We start from the raw sequence: 19,016 nt of genomic DNA on the forward strand, positions 1-19,016 counted from the left end.
TGGCTTAACAGTTATGGCCTGGTATTTTGTTCAAGTGTTTTAACTAGAAAGAGAAGTCAGAAATTAATGGTTATTTCTGTGGTTTCAGAAGGTGATCCCCAGAATATATTTGTACTCTTCTCCTTTCTTTATATATCTGTTTCTGCAGGCATCTCCTAAACTACTTTTGTTCATGTAACTCGCTATCTGACAAGGTATCTTCCTTTTATAAACTGCCTATATTATTCATTTAAATGACTTTCATGATTTTACCAATGATTACTATTTTATCAGCAAGAGTATATTAATTATTCTGGCTATAACCTAGCATCTTTTTGAACCTGTACAGTTCCTAATTAGTTTGGGAAGCAACTCAAATTTCCAGACTAAGGAGCTGCTTTATGTTCATTCTTACTATTAACACAGGTCAAACTAAACAGCTTAGCTACGTATCACTGTGCCTTGTCAACATTCTTACTTATCCAAGCTAAGCATCATTTGTGTGTTTGCTTATGCTGAGCTGTCAACTACTTGCTACCAAATGGTAGCCAAAAATCTTCTAGACCATATGAGAGCACACTTAACCATTACAGCAACAGCTGGAGGTGGACAGGCAGTAGTAGTTTGCAATACCCTGGTTCATTCCACTCAGATGGGATTTTTTTTTTTTTTATATATTATTTCCAGTATACCAGGGTAAGAAACAAAAATATTGTAGATAGGGGATGTGCAGCTTGTTGTTCATAACCTTGATGGGTAAGGTTGTAGATGCAAGACAGAGAGGATTTCCTATAACTTCCCTCATGATTCCTCAGTTCTCCCCTTGTTTCTGTTCAGCCTTTCCTTTTATTATGTCATTGCATTTAAGTTGTAGTAGTATTAACATTGGGTTGATTATTTTTAAATAATATGTTTATGGAAGAGTTCAAATATGTGTTTCTGGTTTCTTTATAGCTTCTTTCTTGAGAAATTCTGCTTCAGGGTCATGTTCTCTCAGTTTGGCATGATATTTGTATTACTTACCTTACATGTATTTATTTGTCTTAGTTAAGGCTCAGAGTTCAAAGAAAGACAAAGAATCTAGTATGTGACCAATTTGAACAAAATAAAGTCTACATAAATGAGAGAATCATGAGGTTTTCCTTACATCAATTACAATTACTTCAGCACCTGTAGCTTCCAGCCCCAAAGTTTCTGATACATGGAGATCTACATGGAGTTCAAGGCAGATGACCTTTTCTAGTGATATGTTTTCTTTTTGTGTCTGGTAACAGCTTAGATATATTCTGCAGCCACATTTTATGTACAGATTTTCCCACTATCGTTCAAAACACTTCATAGCTATCAGCAAGCTCTGAACAGTTGTTCAGATACTGTACTGGAACTTGATTGCATGGTAGGCATTTTTCACCATTAAGAAGAAATCCACAAAGATTGTCTTCCTTTAAAAAAAAAAAAAAATCATTTTTAACATGCATCTTTTCACATGAATATAGATGTACAAAGGATATTGCCATTAGGTTCTAAGGTTGTATAGTGGGATTCACCAGCTTGCCTTACAAGTATTATGTCAAAATGTAGTTATCACATATTACTGTATGTGAAAAAGTAGTTTCCCCTTAAGAGATAGTTGTGGGTTATTTTAATGAAGTAGATGAGGTTCTAGGAAGTTCTTCTGGACACATGTGCTTCACTTTCAAAAAGCAAGTAAAAAAAAAGCAGTAATAACCTAAAGAAGTAAAAATTGTCTAATTCATACAGTCCCTCACATGTGTAATAGCTTAATTACTTAAGGAAAGCTTTAGGTGTGAACAGCTTTATTAAAAGTGTTTTACAATTAAATTGAATTCTGCCATTCAAAATGCATTTTTCTAAAACTTCACATTGTTCTAACCCATATAGAATTGTTAATTTTATTAAAAAGCAGCTGACAGAACACTAGGGTAATATACTGTAAATATGCTAAATATTAAGTTTAAAAGGTTGTTGCTTTTTTTGTGCTAGTAGTAGTAATTTATGCCTCTGCAGATGACTTTGCAATTTATCCTACATACAGACTCACTGGATCTAGTGTTCCTGATCTTATTGTGAGCATGAGCAACCAGATGTGGCTTCATTTACAATCTGATGACAGCATTGGCTCACCAGGATTCAAAGCTGTTTATCAAGGTACGAACTCAATTAACTGTTATAAACACATATTGTAAGTTCATTCGTTACATCCCAACAAATTTATTTCGAATAGTCATTTAGCCCTTTCACAGATTTTGAGTTTTGTTAACATCTCTATTGTTAATTAATGCTTAATTAAAAAGAAGCTGAAGTAAAATTGAAAGTTACTGTTCTAATGCATTCTGCTTGAAGGTCAATACAAACTACAAATTCATATCATATTTGAAAAATTGAAAATGTTACATTCTGCTAACCTATGTAATTGCTTATATTGGATGTTATTTGAAAATTACAGTTCGTTTTCTCAAACTTTATTAGGGTAATTATAAAATTTATTTTCATGCCTCTCCAAGAATCTTCACAGAACTAACTCAAAATTAGCACATAACAAAACCAGCAGAACAGATACATTGCATATGATTGTGGAAATTTAACCCCCACAAAAGTGACCTAAATTACATTAGCCTCATTTGTGTTGCTTCTGCCTCAAAGAGATGAGAACCTTGGCAAGATCAGCATCTTTAATATCACTTGACTGTGAGCTTCTTCAGTTTAATACTTTTATATTTTTATTATATATTTTTATATAATACGGTTATATTTTCACCATGATTTTTCCCTAGTACTGTATACTTTTCTTTGGGATTCACTCAAACTCACCTTTGGTTATTCCCACTCATGGTATTGATTGGAGTGTGCAAATTAGGTCAAGTGTTCTACACTCATATGTTAAGTTTCTGTGTACACATATTGTTTGATAATATTTACTGAGTAAATTACTGTTCCCTATTTTTATGTACCATGTTTTGGTTTTCTTTAATGTGAACTGAAATCTACAAAACAAAAAGTAAGGAGAAAGGAAGAAAGATGTGCTTACCATGAGGGTGGCAGTTGCTTCCCATGAGAATCCTCCATAGTAACTCTACTGGGATTTGCAGGTCCATGGCCATGAGAGTATCAGAACAACAAGTAAAAAGTACCATCACAGAGGCTTCTTAAACATTAAAACAATTGTTTAAGTGAGATGTTATGGTGCTGTGACTAAAAAGCACGTGCAGACCCATAGAATTACTATGGCTAAGACTTTAAGGTATCTTAAAGCAATGTACAACACATTCAGCCTGTACAGTTACACAGCTCAAGTATGTTGTAATGCCTGAGGGCAATGACATATTCTTTATCTAAATTAATCCCACCCCTTCTCACACCTTCTTTCAAGGTCCTGTCTTTTTTACTTGTATCATTTCTAGGGACCGTGTTTATTAAGATAATAATCCATTTGTGAATTACATAAAGTACAAATAGGAAATATATAGAAGAAGAAGTGTATTGGCTGAAGTTACGTGTCTGACACAGCATTTTCTCCTCAATCCACAATTACAAAATTCATGTCTTTGTATGCCCATGGAAAAGTTAAAAAAAAAAAAAAAAATCTCTCTGCTAATTTTTTTTTCTGCTATCATTTTTATTTCTAAAGACATCTGTTTTCATTTCTGTATTTGTCTAACTTACTTCTTAGGACTTCCTGAAAGCACCTGAAGTAGACATCAAAATTAGCATTAGTAGTGGCATCTCATGTAGGAAGTATATTGTTATCATTTGATGGTTGGATTCTGGCTTTCAGTTTGGTTTTATAGACAATTCTGAGGCAGTCTGTGGTTTTGTAATGTTGGAAATTAATTTCAGAATTGTGAAATGCTTACAATCTCAGAAGTGTTAGTGAATGTCTTAATATGAAGGTGAGATATAACTTTTGTTTCTGTTTCATCTCAATGTTCTTGCTAATTTTATTAGAAATTTTTCATCTTTTTTACTGTTGACAAAACTTTTATCCATTTGCTCTCTCAGCATATATCCTGCTTTAGGCCAAGCGTAAAATCGTAAAGCTCTATCCTGTCACAACTTAATGATTCTGCTTCCCCTTTGTCTAACAGTCAAAGAACCTGTCAGAAACTAGAATCTCATTTTAATGATGATTAAAGTTCATGGATTGCAACATGTGACCTCAAAGACACTTTTTTTGTGATCGCAGTTAGCTAAAAAGAAAGTGAACTGCAGGCTTTGATGGCTTACACACAGTCCATGGAGACAAAGTAAAGAACACCTTTATTTGAATCTTTTTTACCAAAAAGTCTGAGTTTTGCTCAGAATTGGAAAATGACTCCTCACCCTCTTGGGCAGTATTTTACAACTGACTGACTGAATCTTGACTTTGTATCTATTACAGTAGAAGCAACTTTTATATTAATATTTTCAAAGTGTCAAAGACTGATTTCAGTTTACAGAAAATTGTTCCTTTAGCTGAGTTTTGTCCTACTTTAATTATGAAATAGCAAAGCATTTTGATAATGCAATTCTCTGGTCCTATTTTAATATGTTCACCTAAAAATGCCATGAAATGATGCCTGCAAATGAACTGATACTCATCACAGATTTTGTATGAGAGTAGTAAATTTAATCCTGTTCACAGTTTGCTTTAGGGATTAAGGGTGGAACAGTTTTTTCCATATTCTTATGCCTCTTCTTTGGCTAACCTTCAGAAACATCCTAATGTCAGAAATATGTAGTGCTATCTACAGTCTTATTACCAAAATGTCTTAATTTTGAATCAAGTTGATACTTTTCTTTAAAAGCTATTCCTTAGGCTGTATCTAAAAGTCCTTAGTTTTCTGTTATGGATCCCCAGATATCTTATCAGTATAGTTTAATACGTTTCTGGAAGTCTTCTCTGAAAGCAGCTACAGTTTTTGTAAAAGGCCAGAAATTTAAATTGTTCTGTCCTTGAAGAAATTGTTATATTGTAATACTACACTTGCGTACATGAAAGGATCTATGCTGAAATCCTCTTTGCATCAAAATCTATAACCATTTTCCTTACTGAAGCCAGCATGACCAGGTGTCATGCCACATACCATCGTCAAGTAAAGAGAAGGAAAGAAAAATATGCTATATACATGGTTATTTTTGCTAAATTGGATGATGTCTTCTGCCAAAAACACAGAGAAATTGGTGACACTACATATTTCATAGCTGAAATTTTATGATAAAAAAGCTCTTAACATTTCTCAATGAATACTTGTGTATGTAGCTACTTGGGTAGAGAGGAGGACTGTGTTAAACATAAAATTCTCAACCAAAACAAATAAGAAGGATTTTTCAGAATTAAAAAATAGCAAATTTAGGCTGTCATTAAGACAATTTTCAGAATTTCAGCAACAGACATGTTTAGAAAGTAAAGGAATTAAGAGGCTAGACTGTAAGTTCTAGTTATGTCCCTAATATTTTTCTCTTTTACTTGGGCATTTAGTAAGGTTACGAAAGACTTCCATGTACTTATTGATACAAAGGACATATCTGAAATCCTCCTGTCACCTCCTGGCTGTATGTAATTTTGTTGAAGATTATTGCCAGTCTCCCTTGTTGAAGTCATTTTAGTCTGATAAGTGTTAAATATACTTTAGAGCAGAGCCTGGTATTTTCTGAGCACTCTGATTAAATTGGTGTAGGTTCACCCAAAGTACTTATTTTAAATAAGGAAACTATTTATTGAAAAACTTTTTTTTTATTTTAAAGCTCTTAACTTAAATTCCATTCCTGCCATGCAATGACTCTAAAACCGGACTGATTTATATATATATACACACACATATACATATATATATTGCTGCATGTATAAAGAACAACATGACCCATATACTTAAATATAACATGCATAAAGTGTAATCCTAAGGATGAAAACAATATTAATATCAGCATACCACTATTTTGAGGTCATAGGTTAATCTTGTAACAGATAAATTACTTTTTTACCAATGATATGCTAAAAGTATATTTTTATAAGGCAACTTTTCTTGCAGTTTGTTGCTGGTCATGGGTTGAAGCAGGGATTTCTTTTTTAGATACAGTAGGTAAAGATTTTTTCATTACTTTTTAATTGCACTTTTTTTTAGTATTATTATTATTAGTTTTCTTCTTGGGCTGCATTTCTGCATTTTGTTTGTGTTTTGATGGCAAGTGAAGACCACTTATGCCCCAGATTGCCCAACAACTTGTGATCCTATGTATTTAGGCAGACTGAATCAAGAGAAAGATTTGGTTTGTGCCATATCTTAATATAGGTCTAAGCATATATTTAACCGTTACATGGATGAGATGGACATAGCCATTGCCGTGCATATTCAAGTCAGGATAATGTTATATGGTGATATTACATTGTGCCTTGTAAGAGTAGCAGACAGTGAGGTCAGGTCAAGAACTTGGTGCTGGACACTTTCCTGATAGAGCCTGGAGTCGCAGCTAAAAAAACAAATGATAAGGTGAATACTGTTTCTGAGTTTGCCTTATTTCACTCATGTCATGGATGTACTGCATCTACAAACGGGTGTATTGCACCTACAAATAGGTGCTTTATGGCTGTGAAGGTCAAAGGAGGATTGGGCTGCCAGCTTGATCATTAAGCTGCTTCCATGCTTGTGCTATCATCAGCTGTACCACACTGACATAGAAGCAGATGACAGTTAGCTTTAAATTTTGGGTGTGAATGTTTTAGAATTTTATTAAAGCTTGAGATTTTTCTCCATTCAAGCCTGTAAACCTGTCAGCCTAATAAAAATATTTTACTCTTTTGACTTCCAGACTTCTTGATAACCAGTATAACATCTGTTTCATAACCTGTTTTGAACTCACCTTTTTATTCCTGCCTTTTCATGGTTATCTAAACTAATGAAGTTATTTCACTAGCCTGTCTTTTAATTCATAACTGTATTATAGAAAAAAAATTTGGTGACTCAGTGATATAATCCTGAGCATTTTATGTAATTTGAAGTTATTAGGAATTCTTGGGGACATCAGGAAGTATATCAGCCCCTGCAAGCATCTGAAAATGTCAAGTTTACAACCTTAATCTGTATTGATCCTCAACTGAACACTAAAGCTTTAAGCCCTTCGTTATGATGATGTTTTGAAGAAGATACTTATTTCCTCCTGAGGCTAGTAGAAAAATATTTTCAAAACATTCCAGTTGCTCAGAGAAATGTCAGTTGTCTTTTTGCATACAGCTATGGTACTTAGTAAAACTTGAATTGGTGCCGATTTTATAACACACAACTTGCTTATAAATTATGTCATTGCACTACCAATATTGATAAAATATTTTGTTGCTGCTTGGAGATCTGCTAAAGCATGTGCTGAAAGAAATTAATGGAATTATGCTTTTTTAGGACCCTTGCTATTAGATGTGCATTCAGAGTAATCATTATGTCCAGTGTAATGCTTGGAAAGACCACAACTCATGATTAATGCAAGAAAACCTGTGAGCTTCCTATTTTGCTCTAAGTTTTCATCTCCCTTTCATCTATTGCATGTATATTAAGTTTTCTTTTTATATGTTGTTCCTATGTATTGTAATTCAGACATTCTTCAAGTATGCGCTTTTGGAGGACAGGCAATATGTACATTTCATATTCTATGTGAATATTTTCATATGGTAAAGCTATTTGGTTCTGTCAAGGACTGTCAAGAGAGTTTCGCCATAATACTGTATGAATGAATCTGTAGTGCCATACAATGTAGATTAGTTCTGTAGATGGGAAAATGTCAGTCAGTTAATTTACAGCACAACATATTATCAATTCTTTTTTTCAGATAAGGAAGCTTTCCTATATTGTTATCTGTCCTTTTTAGAGTATATTGTTCAGGTATGCCTACAGCAGGCGTTTCTAAGTGTCATCATCCCTGAGTTTTCTTTCAAAGAATAAATAATATCATCAGTGGATGACTAATAGAATGAAAAGAAGCATGCTAAATTATTGATAATTACAGCAACAGTTTCAAAGTACTTTTTAATAGTGGAGAGTATCTTTGCCCTAGTTTCGTATAACAGTTGGGGTGACAGACAGAACCCACCTTCCATCTGGAAAATAGGAATGGACTTGAGGAACACAACATCATGATGGTGTGCTTTAATTGGCTGAGTGTGTTGCATATTTATATATTAGCAGGCTGTAGTGGGTAAGATCAAATTTTCATCTGTGCCACCATTGTTTATTAAGTGACAGCAAACAACAAGGGTTTAAGTGAACAGTATGATAAGAGGTAAACAAGCAATGCACGTAACTTCTCCCTCCTAAATTAGGAAAATAAGAAAGCTAAAAAGTCCAGATTGAGTACAGGTTTGTTAAGTAAGTGCCTTTTATGCCTTTTAATTTTTATATTAATTGCATATTTCTGTTTCTTATGTTCAATTTTTATAAGAGTTAGTTTCCATCTTCAACCAGGTTTTTGATATCATTGTGTTCAATTATGCTCCACAAATATACAATTAATCTCTGTTACTCAGTAAGTATAAAGATTAACATATAGCTGTTCAGTTTTAGTTTTTAAGGAGTGTATTAGCCTCATTCACTGTAAACATTAATGTAATGTGTTCATTTATGCTAATAATGGAGATCTTTAATATGCTGGCAAAGAACATGTATGTAAAAAAGTCTGGTTTAAAGACCAGATATCTATGTACATTTTCTGATTTAATTTAGGACTATGTTTATAAATATGCTTCATTATTTAAACTTCAGAATTTAAAAAGTGAAAAATAAATCTAAGCACTCCCAATGTTTAAAACTTGGTTAGGTATGGCACATATTCTTTCCTAGTTATATGACATGACTGGGGTGCCCTCTCCCTTCCCCTCCACAGTGCAACTGCGTCTGACTGATTAAGCATAGGTGCATTCTTGTCATTTCAGTGATTGATTTAAAATATCTTAAATTTTAACGCTTTTTTTTTTGCCTCGTTATGTAAGACTGTTATACATTGAAACAGTAACATTGTCTCTGAATAAAAGGAAATTGTTATAGAATCATAGAATAGTTAGGGTTGGAAAGGACCTTAAGATCATCTAGTTCCAACCCCCTGCCATGGGCAGGGACACCTCACACTAAACCATGTCACCCAAGGCTCCGTCCAGCCCGGCCTTGAACACCGCCAGGGATGGAGCATTCACAACTTCTTTGGGCAACCCATTCCAGTGCCTCACCACCCTTACAGTAAAGAACTTCTTCCTTATATCTAATCTAAGCTTCCCCTGTTTAAGTTTGAACCCATCACCCTTTGTCCTGTCACTACAGTCCCTAATGAAGAGTCCCTCCCCAGCATCCCTATAGCCCCCCTTCAGATACTGGAAGGCTGCTAGGAGGTCACCATGCAGCCTTCCCTTCTCCAGGCTGAACAGTCCCCTTTCTCAGCCTGTCTTCATACGGCAGGTGCTCCAATCCCCTGATCATCCTCGTGGCCCTCCTCTGGACTTGTTCCAGCAGCTCCATGTCCTTTTTATGTTGAGGACACCAGAACTGCACACAATACTGCAAGTGAGGTCTCACAAGAGCAGAGTAGAGGGGCAGGATCACCTCCTTTGACCTGCTGGTCACGCTCCTAATGCAACCCAGGATGCAGTTGGCTTTCTGGGTTGCAAGTGCACACTGAAGCTGGCTCATGTTCATTTTCTCACCAATGAACACCCCCAAGTCCTTCTCTGCAGGGCTGCTCTGAATCTCTTCTCTGCCCAACCTGTAGCTGTGCTTGGGATTGCCCCGACCCAAGTGTGGGACCTTGTGCTTGGCATGGTTAAACTTCATGACGTTGGCATCAGCCCACCTCACAAGTGTGTCAAGGTCCCTCTGGATGGCATTCCTTCCCTCCAGGGTATCAACTGAACCACACAGCTTGGTGTCATTGGCAAACTTGCTGAGGGCGCACTCAATCCCACTGTCCATGTCAGCGACAAAGATGTTGAACAGGACCAGTCCCAGCACTGATCCCTGAGGGACACCACAGGCAGTCCCCTGTTACTATGTTATTAATTTTATGTTTTACCTCAGCCACTCAAGATCATTATTCTGGTCAACTTTTTGGGGAAGTAGTTTACAACATAGTTAAGCACATTTCATGTAGAAAGCAGCTCATCCATTTTTATTTTATTATAGGAAAGGAAAATGCTCTTCATCTTTCCATCCAGGTTAATTATTCAGTATGTTTGACTGTAACATAAATGTTATTTCCAGATCATAATTAAACTTTAATTAAAGGTTTACCATGGCCATATTTTTAAAAAGCATTAGTAACATTTGATGATATTTCTTTAATACTAAATAACAACCAATTTTTAAGAATAAAACTGGCATTTTCTAGTAATATTCTAACAAGAAAGATATGAGAATTAAGTGTTAGCATTAGCTGATTTGGGAGGAGGGTATATGGTTTTTACTTCTGTCAGCTGTTTCTTTGTACTTTGATCCTTCCACTGGAAAATAAATGAAAACCAAATCAACAACAACAAGAACAAGAAAACCAACCAACCAAACAACCCCGTCAGCTCCCAAAACAAAGGAAAACAACAAACAAACCTCACAAAACAACAAAAGAAAAAGAAAATGAATAGAATTGAATCTGTGGTTTTGAAATATGAATCCCAGTATTTGTGCAGGTGCAGGTGCAGCTCAGTTTAAAATATGATAGAACAACTCAATCATTTTAAGTAAATGGAAACTTGCAATAGTTTTTTACCAGCTAAAGCTTTCTCCCTTTGCTTTCTTTTGGTACATATTTTTAATACAGAAAATGCCACAGTGTATGCACCATGAACTTAGCTCTTCTAAGCCAAAATAATTCTAGTTTACCAGTTTCCCTTATATAAGAAAGTGGTGAAATATGCAGAAAGTCTTGTTAAAATCCACAACCAATATTTATTTGCATTCTTAACCATCCTTCATCATTTGCAAACTTTCTGCAAATGATAGTCTGAAAGGAAGGTGTGTCACAGCTAGGTAACAACACATAGGATGTTTTGAGGTTTTTTTTTTGTTGTTGTTGTTGCTTTTAGCAATACTGTGAAAAAAAATATTTTTGTGACAGTTTTGTGTATTTCTTCAGTAGAAGGATCAAGCCATGGAATTATATTACCCTTTGGTTTTGAAGCCCTTTGATGCATTACACCTGCACTCTTGTTATAAAAATCAAACACTTGATTTTAAATGAGCAATAAGTCAGCCTTTCATATTGCTTCCCCAATGATGCCGCTTAGTTTAAATTTTATTTTCCTGTCTATGTTGCTTTAAGTAACCATCCTTTCTGTAGCAGTAATGAAAGAATCGTTTAAATGGTGTGATGGCTGATGCGTCTTGGACTGTATTCATACAGTAGGAGTCCAGCTATTAACCTACCGCTACCAAGTCCACAAATTCTAACATTGATGTTTTCTTAACTATATCTTTCTAAAAGGTGTGAGTGACCTATTAGAAGTGTTTTCACTGAAGTCAATAAACTCTAGAGAAAGTATTGTTTTAAAAATCTTGCTAAATACATAATTTCCTTCTGAGGCAAAATGCGATATCATTGTAATGTTTCTTGAAGTGAATACTTATCTAGAACTGTAGATTTAGACAGAATCAAATTTCTAAGATACCAAAATTGAAAAAAAAAAAAGCTGCATACTACAAAAAGAATTTTGTATGTTTTGTTTTTATGAAACTTAAAAATAGTTTAACTTAACTTGTAATTGTTGTTAAAATATGTTCTGTTTAGGACCTCACCTCAGAGAGAATTAGAGTGGACAGAGCTAAAAGAGCCTTAGAGCACAGCAGTGGTTGGGGGGTCCTTAGAGAAAAAGAGAACTGAGTATTTTATTTTATTTTGCTTTATTTTTCCTAAGACACAGAGCAGAAAATGTGGAGTTTAATGCAATCCAGAAACTACTTCGGTACTAAATTTGCATTGCTAAATAAAATGTGGTTGGGAACTTTGTTCTTGCCCTGAGAATACATCCACATAACATGGCCCTAAGGAAGGACCTTCTTTACCCAGAGACAAATTGTGTGTGTCTCAATGCATTTACATGTATATGTCTTGGGTCAGGGTTGTTTTTTTTTTCAGTGTGCTACTGATGTGGATGCTGCATTGCAGGCGACTTTGTTTTCATAGCAAAAAACAGAGTTTATACTGAATACCCCAGGAAGTGCTGAGGTATACCTGAAGATGTAAAGCCTGTGTATTATAAGCAGTGCTGGATGACTTCATAGAATACAGTGATGAAAGCTTGACACAATCTTGCTTATCCAGTCTACTGGGAAGGATCCCAGGTGCTTGCTGTCTTCTGAATCATGACTATGCAGTGTCTCAAAGAGAGCTGTTAGGCATCACCAGGAAGTATGGTAAAGCCTATGCAGTATGGGGTGTTGGAGACCCAGTGCTCAAGTTCACCGTTGTCTCTGCCTTGATTTTGGTAGATCTTTAGGCAAAGTGGCTGGCCTAAGTGCAACCGTGGAGGAGAGCACTCGCATAGCAAGGTCACAGTGAAAAGAGAGAGAACTGTGCACCAGCTCTTCTTTCTTCATGCATTTCCGATAACAGCTCTATTCTTTTTTTTTTAAAAGCCTTTTTGTTTCTTTTAGTGTTTCTCAGTGAAAACACACAGTATGTTTTTAGCTATTGTTTATTCAATGATAAGTCTACATGTGTAGTGTTATATCAGTACTCTGATTAATACTTGTTTAGTTTCCTAAGTTTTTGAAAGTATTAATTTGTATAACTTTATCACAAAATTATCTTTCTTTTCCTGGTTATGGATATCTGTATGTGTGTTGTGGGTTAAACACAGTAGAAGCAAGGAAGGAGAGATATTCTCCACATTTCCTTTGAATGGCCAGACCTCGTAGGATGGTCTTTCCATAGCTGAGATGCAAACCCATAGGGTCAAGGGAGAGGGGAAACAGAGATTCTCTTGGAATTGCCAGAGCTGGCAGGCCAGTCTGTACACAGTTGGTGTCTCAATGTCTGTCCAGTCCTTTGTCACCAGGCTGCTGGTGTATGACAGTGTGCTCCATACAAACCTTTGCCTGCATTGAATGCCATCCAGATCCTTGAAGGCCTGATTATTATCCAGGTCACTGTAGACCTCCTCCACCATTGCTAGTTCCAAGTACAGTGTGCAAGTTTATTTTGCAAAACTGGTATTTCATAAATGCTATACTGGAATGTAATACAGCCCACTCTGTTATACTTTGTATATAGCTGTTATTGAGATTAAAAAAAAGAAAGATCTGGAATTTCTTGTTCATATGCATTTTTCAATCTTGTAAAGTTAAACTAGATTCTTATACTCTCAACTCAATTAGAGCTTTTATGATTTTGGTGAGGCTATTAATATGCTCTTTAAAAAAATAGTTTCACCATTAACAGGTAAAAGATGTAGTCAGGTTTGGGCCATTAAACAGTTCGTGCATCATTTGTGCCTTCATTGTAAGGTTTATTGAATTTCTTATTATTACTTGGTTGATTACAAATGGAAATAATTCCTGTCACACAATTTCAAATGGACTATTAAATTTGAATCCCAAGTACTAATAAAAACAAAATACTAATTGTTGTTACAAAACGAAGATCTGTGGGAAATATTAAGCAACAGCTGAAGATTTTCATTCAGACGTGCAGATACCTACTAGTAAGATCCTCTGTAAAGAACTGATTTATTTCACTAAAGAGTTACTTTAGAAGTTTTTCAGTACTTTATTCTTTCAGAGTCTTCTCACCAGCTGCGTGATTTATTCATTCAGCTCATGAACAGATTAATTTCACACTTTGACTGAAATTGATTTGACATGCAAACGTCTCCACCTGTTACAAAGTCAGCATATCCTCCAGAGTAGCCTCTTTACACTGCTCTCGTGTTCTATTAGAAATTTAGATTAAAGCAGATTATTATTATTATTCAAGATTTAATAATGACTTATCTTTACATTGCTGTGAAATTTGAGAAAAACAATAGTATGTAAGCAGAGACATTGTCCAAAATGTTTCTACACTTTTTTAACTTTATTTTTATATATGTACACAAATATATACACAAATATATATATACAGATCTATTTTGCGTATGTATGTATATATATATATACACACAAATAAGGTCCATTCAGACTTTTTAAGTATGTGAATTGCTGAATTAAGTTGATGAAAAACTATGATATCTAATTTAGTATTTTGTGTGCTTGCATGCTCTGTTTTGCATTTAAACATTTCTGAGCGTACAGTAGTGTTTAATCATGAAGAATTAATGACATTTACTAGAAAACGTACCTTCTAAAATGTGCAATCTTGATGTTTTCTGATTATAGCTTATAGAACATTGTACAGTGAAGATTTCTAAAGGCAAGAAGTAATGACCTTAATTACTTAAATGAGGTATTAATGAGGTTAAATGAGGTATTTTTGTATATGAATCCATATAGTATGTGCTGACGATAGATAAAAATCATCATATTAATGCAATAAATATCAGAGTATATTTTTTAAGAAAGGAATGAAATTTGGAATACAAGTGACCTTCATTGTCCACAGATTTGATCTGTAATATGATATTGCAGATGTAAAAAAACAAAAGGGGGTTTAGTTACAGACCCATCTGCTGTTCCCCTGTACTTTCCCCTCTCCTCTGACCCTCACAGGTCAGCATAGCCATGGCCAGTCCCTTCTTGAGTAGGAAGTTATGCATCCTTCATAGAAAGATTTTTAAAAGAGCAGTTCCTTTGCAATTTACTTGTAACTTGTAATGTTTTTAGAGGATCTTTATGTGTCCTTTCTGTGTCCAAAGAATGACTTTGCACTTAGGGAGCTTTTAGAAAGCAGAGTGCTGTTTACTTTAAAACAAAATCTTAGCAGTATTACTTGTAATATAGAAAATAAAGGAAGTACATGACACCTTGTAAACAAACAAAATCTTAGCAGTATTACTTGTAATATAGAAAATAAAGGAAGTACATAACACCTTGTAAACACAGATGTAAACTATTTCCAGTCTATGTCCCTAGATATGCCTGTTGATGTGTTTTTCCTCTCTTTTTAAAGAAAAACAGAGTTAGGGTAAGTTCTCTCAGGTAGTGAGTATATTTGGGTTTGTTTGGATGCCAGGGAGTAGTATTAGCATGCGTGTGCTTGCATAGCCTTCCTCACAGAAATTAGAGTTTAAGTACTTTTGCAGGGGTGGGGAGAAGATATAAACCTGTTTGGATTTTTCCTATTGCCTGCAGTTCTTAACACATACTTACTAAATTTCAGTCTGTCTTAGTATGTACTAGGAAGTATCATTAGGCAATAGAACTGCTTCAAATAGTATGTACTTTTTTTTTTTTGCCTAATGATATTTATTCACATTTATCCTATGGGATACTATCATCTAATTTTGATCCATTTAATATGAGCTAAATTGATTTTCTGTGATGCCAATTCTTAATTAGTAGGTTGTGTTGCTGATTTAAATGGTTGAAAGAAATACAAATATATTGTGTCAAATGGGTTTATGATTGAAAAGTCATATTGTTTATATGACATAACCAGTTTTCAAATGAAACCATGTTAACTTCTGTAATTGTATTTTTATCTTTCAACCCTTTAGAAAGACTCCTTTGCTGACTGTTCCATTACTTTTTTTAGGATCAGGGATAGCTTTTCAGTTCTATAATTAGAGAGGTCTATTTTCTTGCACTTTTAAAATATTGGTAGCACACTGATTCTTTTCTAGATGACTGCCATGTCTTCCTTGTCAGGGCTTAAGGTGATTTTAGGTAAAGATCTCCAAGGATACTATGTTGTAAAGGAAGATAACACATATCATTTTCCCAGTTTGAGGGGGCAAATTATGTACACATGCATTTGTATAGTTCCTTTGTTTTTTCTAGTTTTTAAGATAGATATTACATGTGAATTTGTCCAGTCAGCTGTGACCTCCATAAGTTCTTGAAGATAATTGTTAATAGTTCATAGACTGCTTTAAGTACTTTAATGTGAATTTAGTTAGTCCATATTCCCTTGAATCTGTCTACATTTTCTAGAGAGTCTCTTTCTATCCTGCCCTTTACTTAATTTTACTTAAACTTGTTATCTATGTTTTTCTTTTTCTTCCCCCCCCTCCCCCCCCGCCCCAGAAAGGTGAAAGTGCTCTTCATTCTCCTTTCCTGCTAGCTATTTTTCTTTCTTTTACATTTAATAACTTTCTACACACTTCTTTATTGTCTTTGCCTCATTCCATGGTTCACCTTTTCACAAGATTCATCGTTATCTTATTCTAGTCTTTTCTGAGGCAACTAAACTTTCTTATTACTTTATTTCTGATTTTCCACCTTAACATGCTAAATTGAATTCCACAGGATATGTTTGGGTTAGTAGTCCAAGGCACTACTCAGCCTTCTTTATAAACAGGCTCTACTCTTCCTGTAAGTAAACAAAAAATGAAATCTGCATTTTGAATGATACAGTATTCCTTACCATAAAATATTAGAATAAAAATCTACAGTGAGACCAAAAGCTCATAGCATGTTGATAATAGGCAATAATTAAAGTTTAAAGAAAAAAAATGGTGAAATATGCAGTGATAAATTAAAAGACAGAGATAATCCCAGAGTACTTCCCCTGATTTCAGTGATGCAAGTCTTAAATAGAATCATATAATGGTCTGGGTTGGAAAGGATCTGAAAGATCATCTAGGTCCAATCCCCCTCTCATCGACAGTGACATCTTCCACTAGAGCAGGTTGCTCAAGGTTGTGTCCAACCTGACCTTGAACACTGCCAGGGATGGAGTATTTGCAACATCCTTGGGCAACCTGTTCCAGTGCCTCATCATTCTCACAACAAAGAACAACTTCTGACATCTAAACTGAATCTTCCCCTGTTCAAGTTTAAACCCATTACCCATTTTCCCTGATGAAGAGTCACTCTCTGGCATCCTTGTAGGCTTCCTTCAGATACTGGAAAGCTGTTCTGAGGTCTCCATGCAGCCCAAACTTTCTCAGCCTGCCTGGAAGGTGCTCTAAGAGAAATACTTTGTCACTTAGTAAGGTTTTCAGGTATTTGTCCAATCCCTTTCTGAACACATATTTCATCTCCCAATAAAAAGAGATTTCCAGTATATTTTATTGGTCTCCAGTTCCTCTGAAAAAGTAATTTTGATCTTCTGTTTTCCTTCCTTAATTCTATCCTGTTTCATATGGAGGTGCAGAACTACATACAGCATTCAACATGTAAAATGAATAGATTTTTGTCTGTTGTCAAAATACTGTTTTCTGTTTTGTTCACTCTTCCTTTCATAGCAATTCCTAACATTTTTCAATAGCTTACAATGAGGTAACTGTCAAGTCAGAACCATTGTGCCTTGCAAGCTCATAATTATTTTTTTTCCACATTTATTTTTCTACAATTCCTGATAATGAATGTTGCCTGCTGTTTCATCAGTTAGTTACTTGGTATCATAAACATTTCTGCAAGAAGTCACAAAATGCTTCTTCCTCATCCCTGTTCAGATTTGGTCTACATCTACCTCTGGACATGTAAAATTGATCATAAACAAACTGAAATTTTATTTTTCTGCATATTAAAATGTTAAATATTAATATATTATTAAAAAGTAAATATTAAAATTAAAGAACATATTTGTCATGTTTTGTTTTCTTCTCAAATTACTACTTTCAAGGATTTTTATGATACAATATGTCGTCATTACCAACAAGTCATGCATATGCTGTGATAGTGGATTGTTAGCTTAAATGGACTTTCTATAAAATTTTTCATGTCAGTTTTCCAGCTATCTGATTCTAAGGTCAAGTTTATTTTTTTAATATTGATACAGAATGCAATAAGGTAGAAGCAACAAAAATTAATCTACTGGATGTGATATGTAGCCTTTTTGATAACAGCAAGGACAAAACATTTCAGAGAAATTGTGAGAATCTTTTAGAATGCTGCTTGGAACGATATGATCCATGAAGGAGGCCTTCTCCTTTTATAGATGGAGACTAGTAATAAATTGTACTGTAAAATTTCTTTGAAGAAATTTACTGGAATAACGGTAAAATTGTGATGATCTACAAAATTATCATGTAAGGCCACCCTGGTTTTATCTTTAGGCCAACCTCATTTTAGCTTTTAATAGCCACTTTTACAGTCCAATTATGTGGTATCTGATTTTTTTTTTCCTCTATCAGTTTTATCATTTTCACTTTCAGTAGTTTTTCCCATGCTCCTTTGCAGGAATCGTATCTATAGTATCAGTCTTTTACTTATGTTCTCTTATAAAATTCTGGGCATATCTCTCTATCCCTTCTCTTTCTATAAGGTTTTCTATTTGTGTAAGAGTTTCTCCATTTGTATTTTTAAATCAGATTCCACTGTGGCAGATACTATGATTGTTAATGCAGGTAGACAAGATGAATAAGAAGAAATAAAATAAATGATCAATTTTCTTGTATTCAAGCCATGAATTTCTGGCCTTGTCATATAGGTGTTGAGATGTCAAACTGAACAGGTCCTGTCTGATGCAGGAATAAACTTCCAAACTATTTTTTTTTTTTTTTTAACTATATACTTGTTTCAGTTCTCAGCTTCCCTTAGCCTGTCTTTATCTTAGGTAAGATGATCATTATAAGAGGCTGTCAAATTAATGATTTTGGGGTTAAGAGGTATTGACCTCAACAATGGATTTTTGTGTAAGCCACATGTTTAAAACACTTATTTAATTTAAATTGTGTTTATGCATCTGAACTATTAAAGTGTAAGTATATTATTAATATTCCACTGGTAAAAGTTTAGCTACATATTTAGTGATTTGATGATGATTCACTAATAATCTATGCTAGAACATTGGATAGCGTGAATGAAAACAGTGGCCTTAAGAATTTGATTTTAACTGTGTATTTGTTATCTAGTAGCAAGGGGAAGAAAAGGTAAATTACAACCATGAATAATAAATTCAAGACTGCCAAATACTATAATCTATGAAGCATTTTATTACGTATTTCAGATACCTGGATCAAACAAATACAAAGC

The 19,016-nt window shown here is 34.5% G+C and overlaps 1 protein-coding gene across 1 annotated transcript in view; it reads left to right on the forward strand.

Moving 5' to 3' along the window:
• The window catches only part of LOC130606014 (CUB and sushi domain-containing protein 1), a gene marked incomplete at its 5' end in the record, with an annotated part of 426,016 nt that overhangs the window by 124,336 nt on the left and 282,664 nt on the right, over positions 1–19,016 (forward strand). The window contains one exon of the mRNA XM_057421927.1: positions 2,036–2,148. Coding sequence (XP_057277910.1) covers positions 2,036–2,148 — 113 coding nt within the window. The remainder of the gene's footprint in view (positions 1–2,035; positions 2,149–19,016) is intronic.

The sequence above is a fragment of the Pezoporus wallicus genome, unplaced genomic scaffold (assembly GCF_028554395.1).
Source record: "Pezoporus wallicus isolate ANWC-B61680 ecotype Strahan unplaced genomic scaffold, APGP_CSIRO_Pwel_v1 contig_6672, whole genome shotgun sequence".
Classification (NCBI taxonomy): Eukaryota; Metazoa; Chordata; class Aves; order Psittaciformes; family Psittacidae; genus Pezoporus; species Pezoporus wallicus.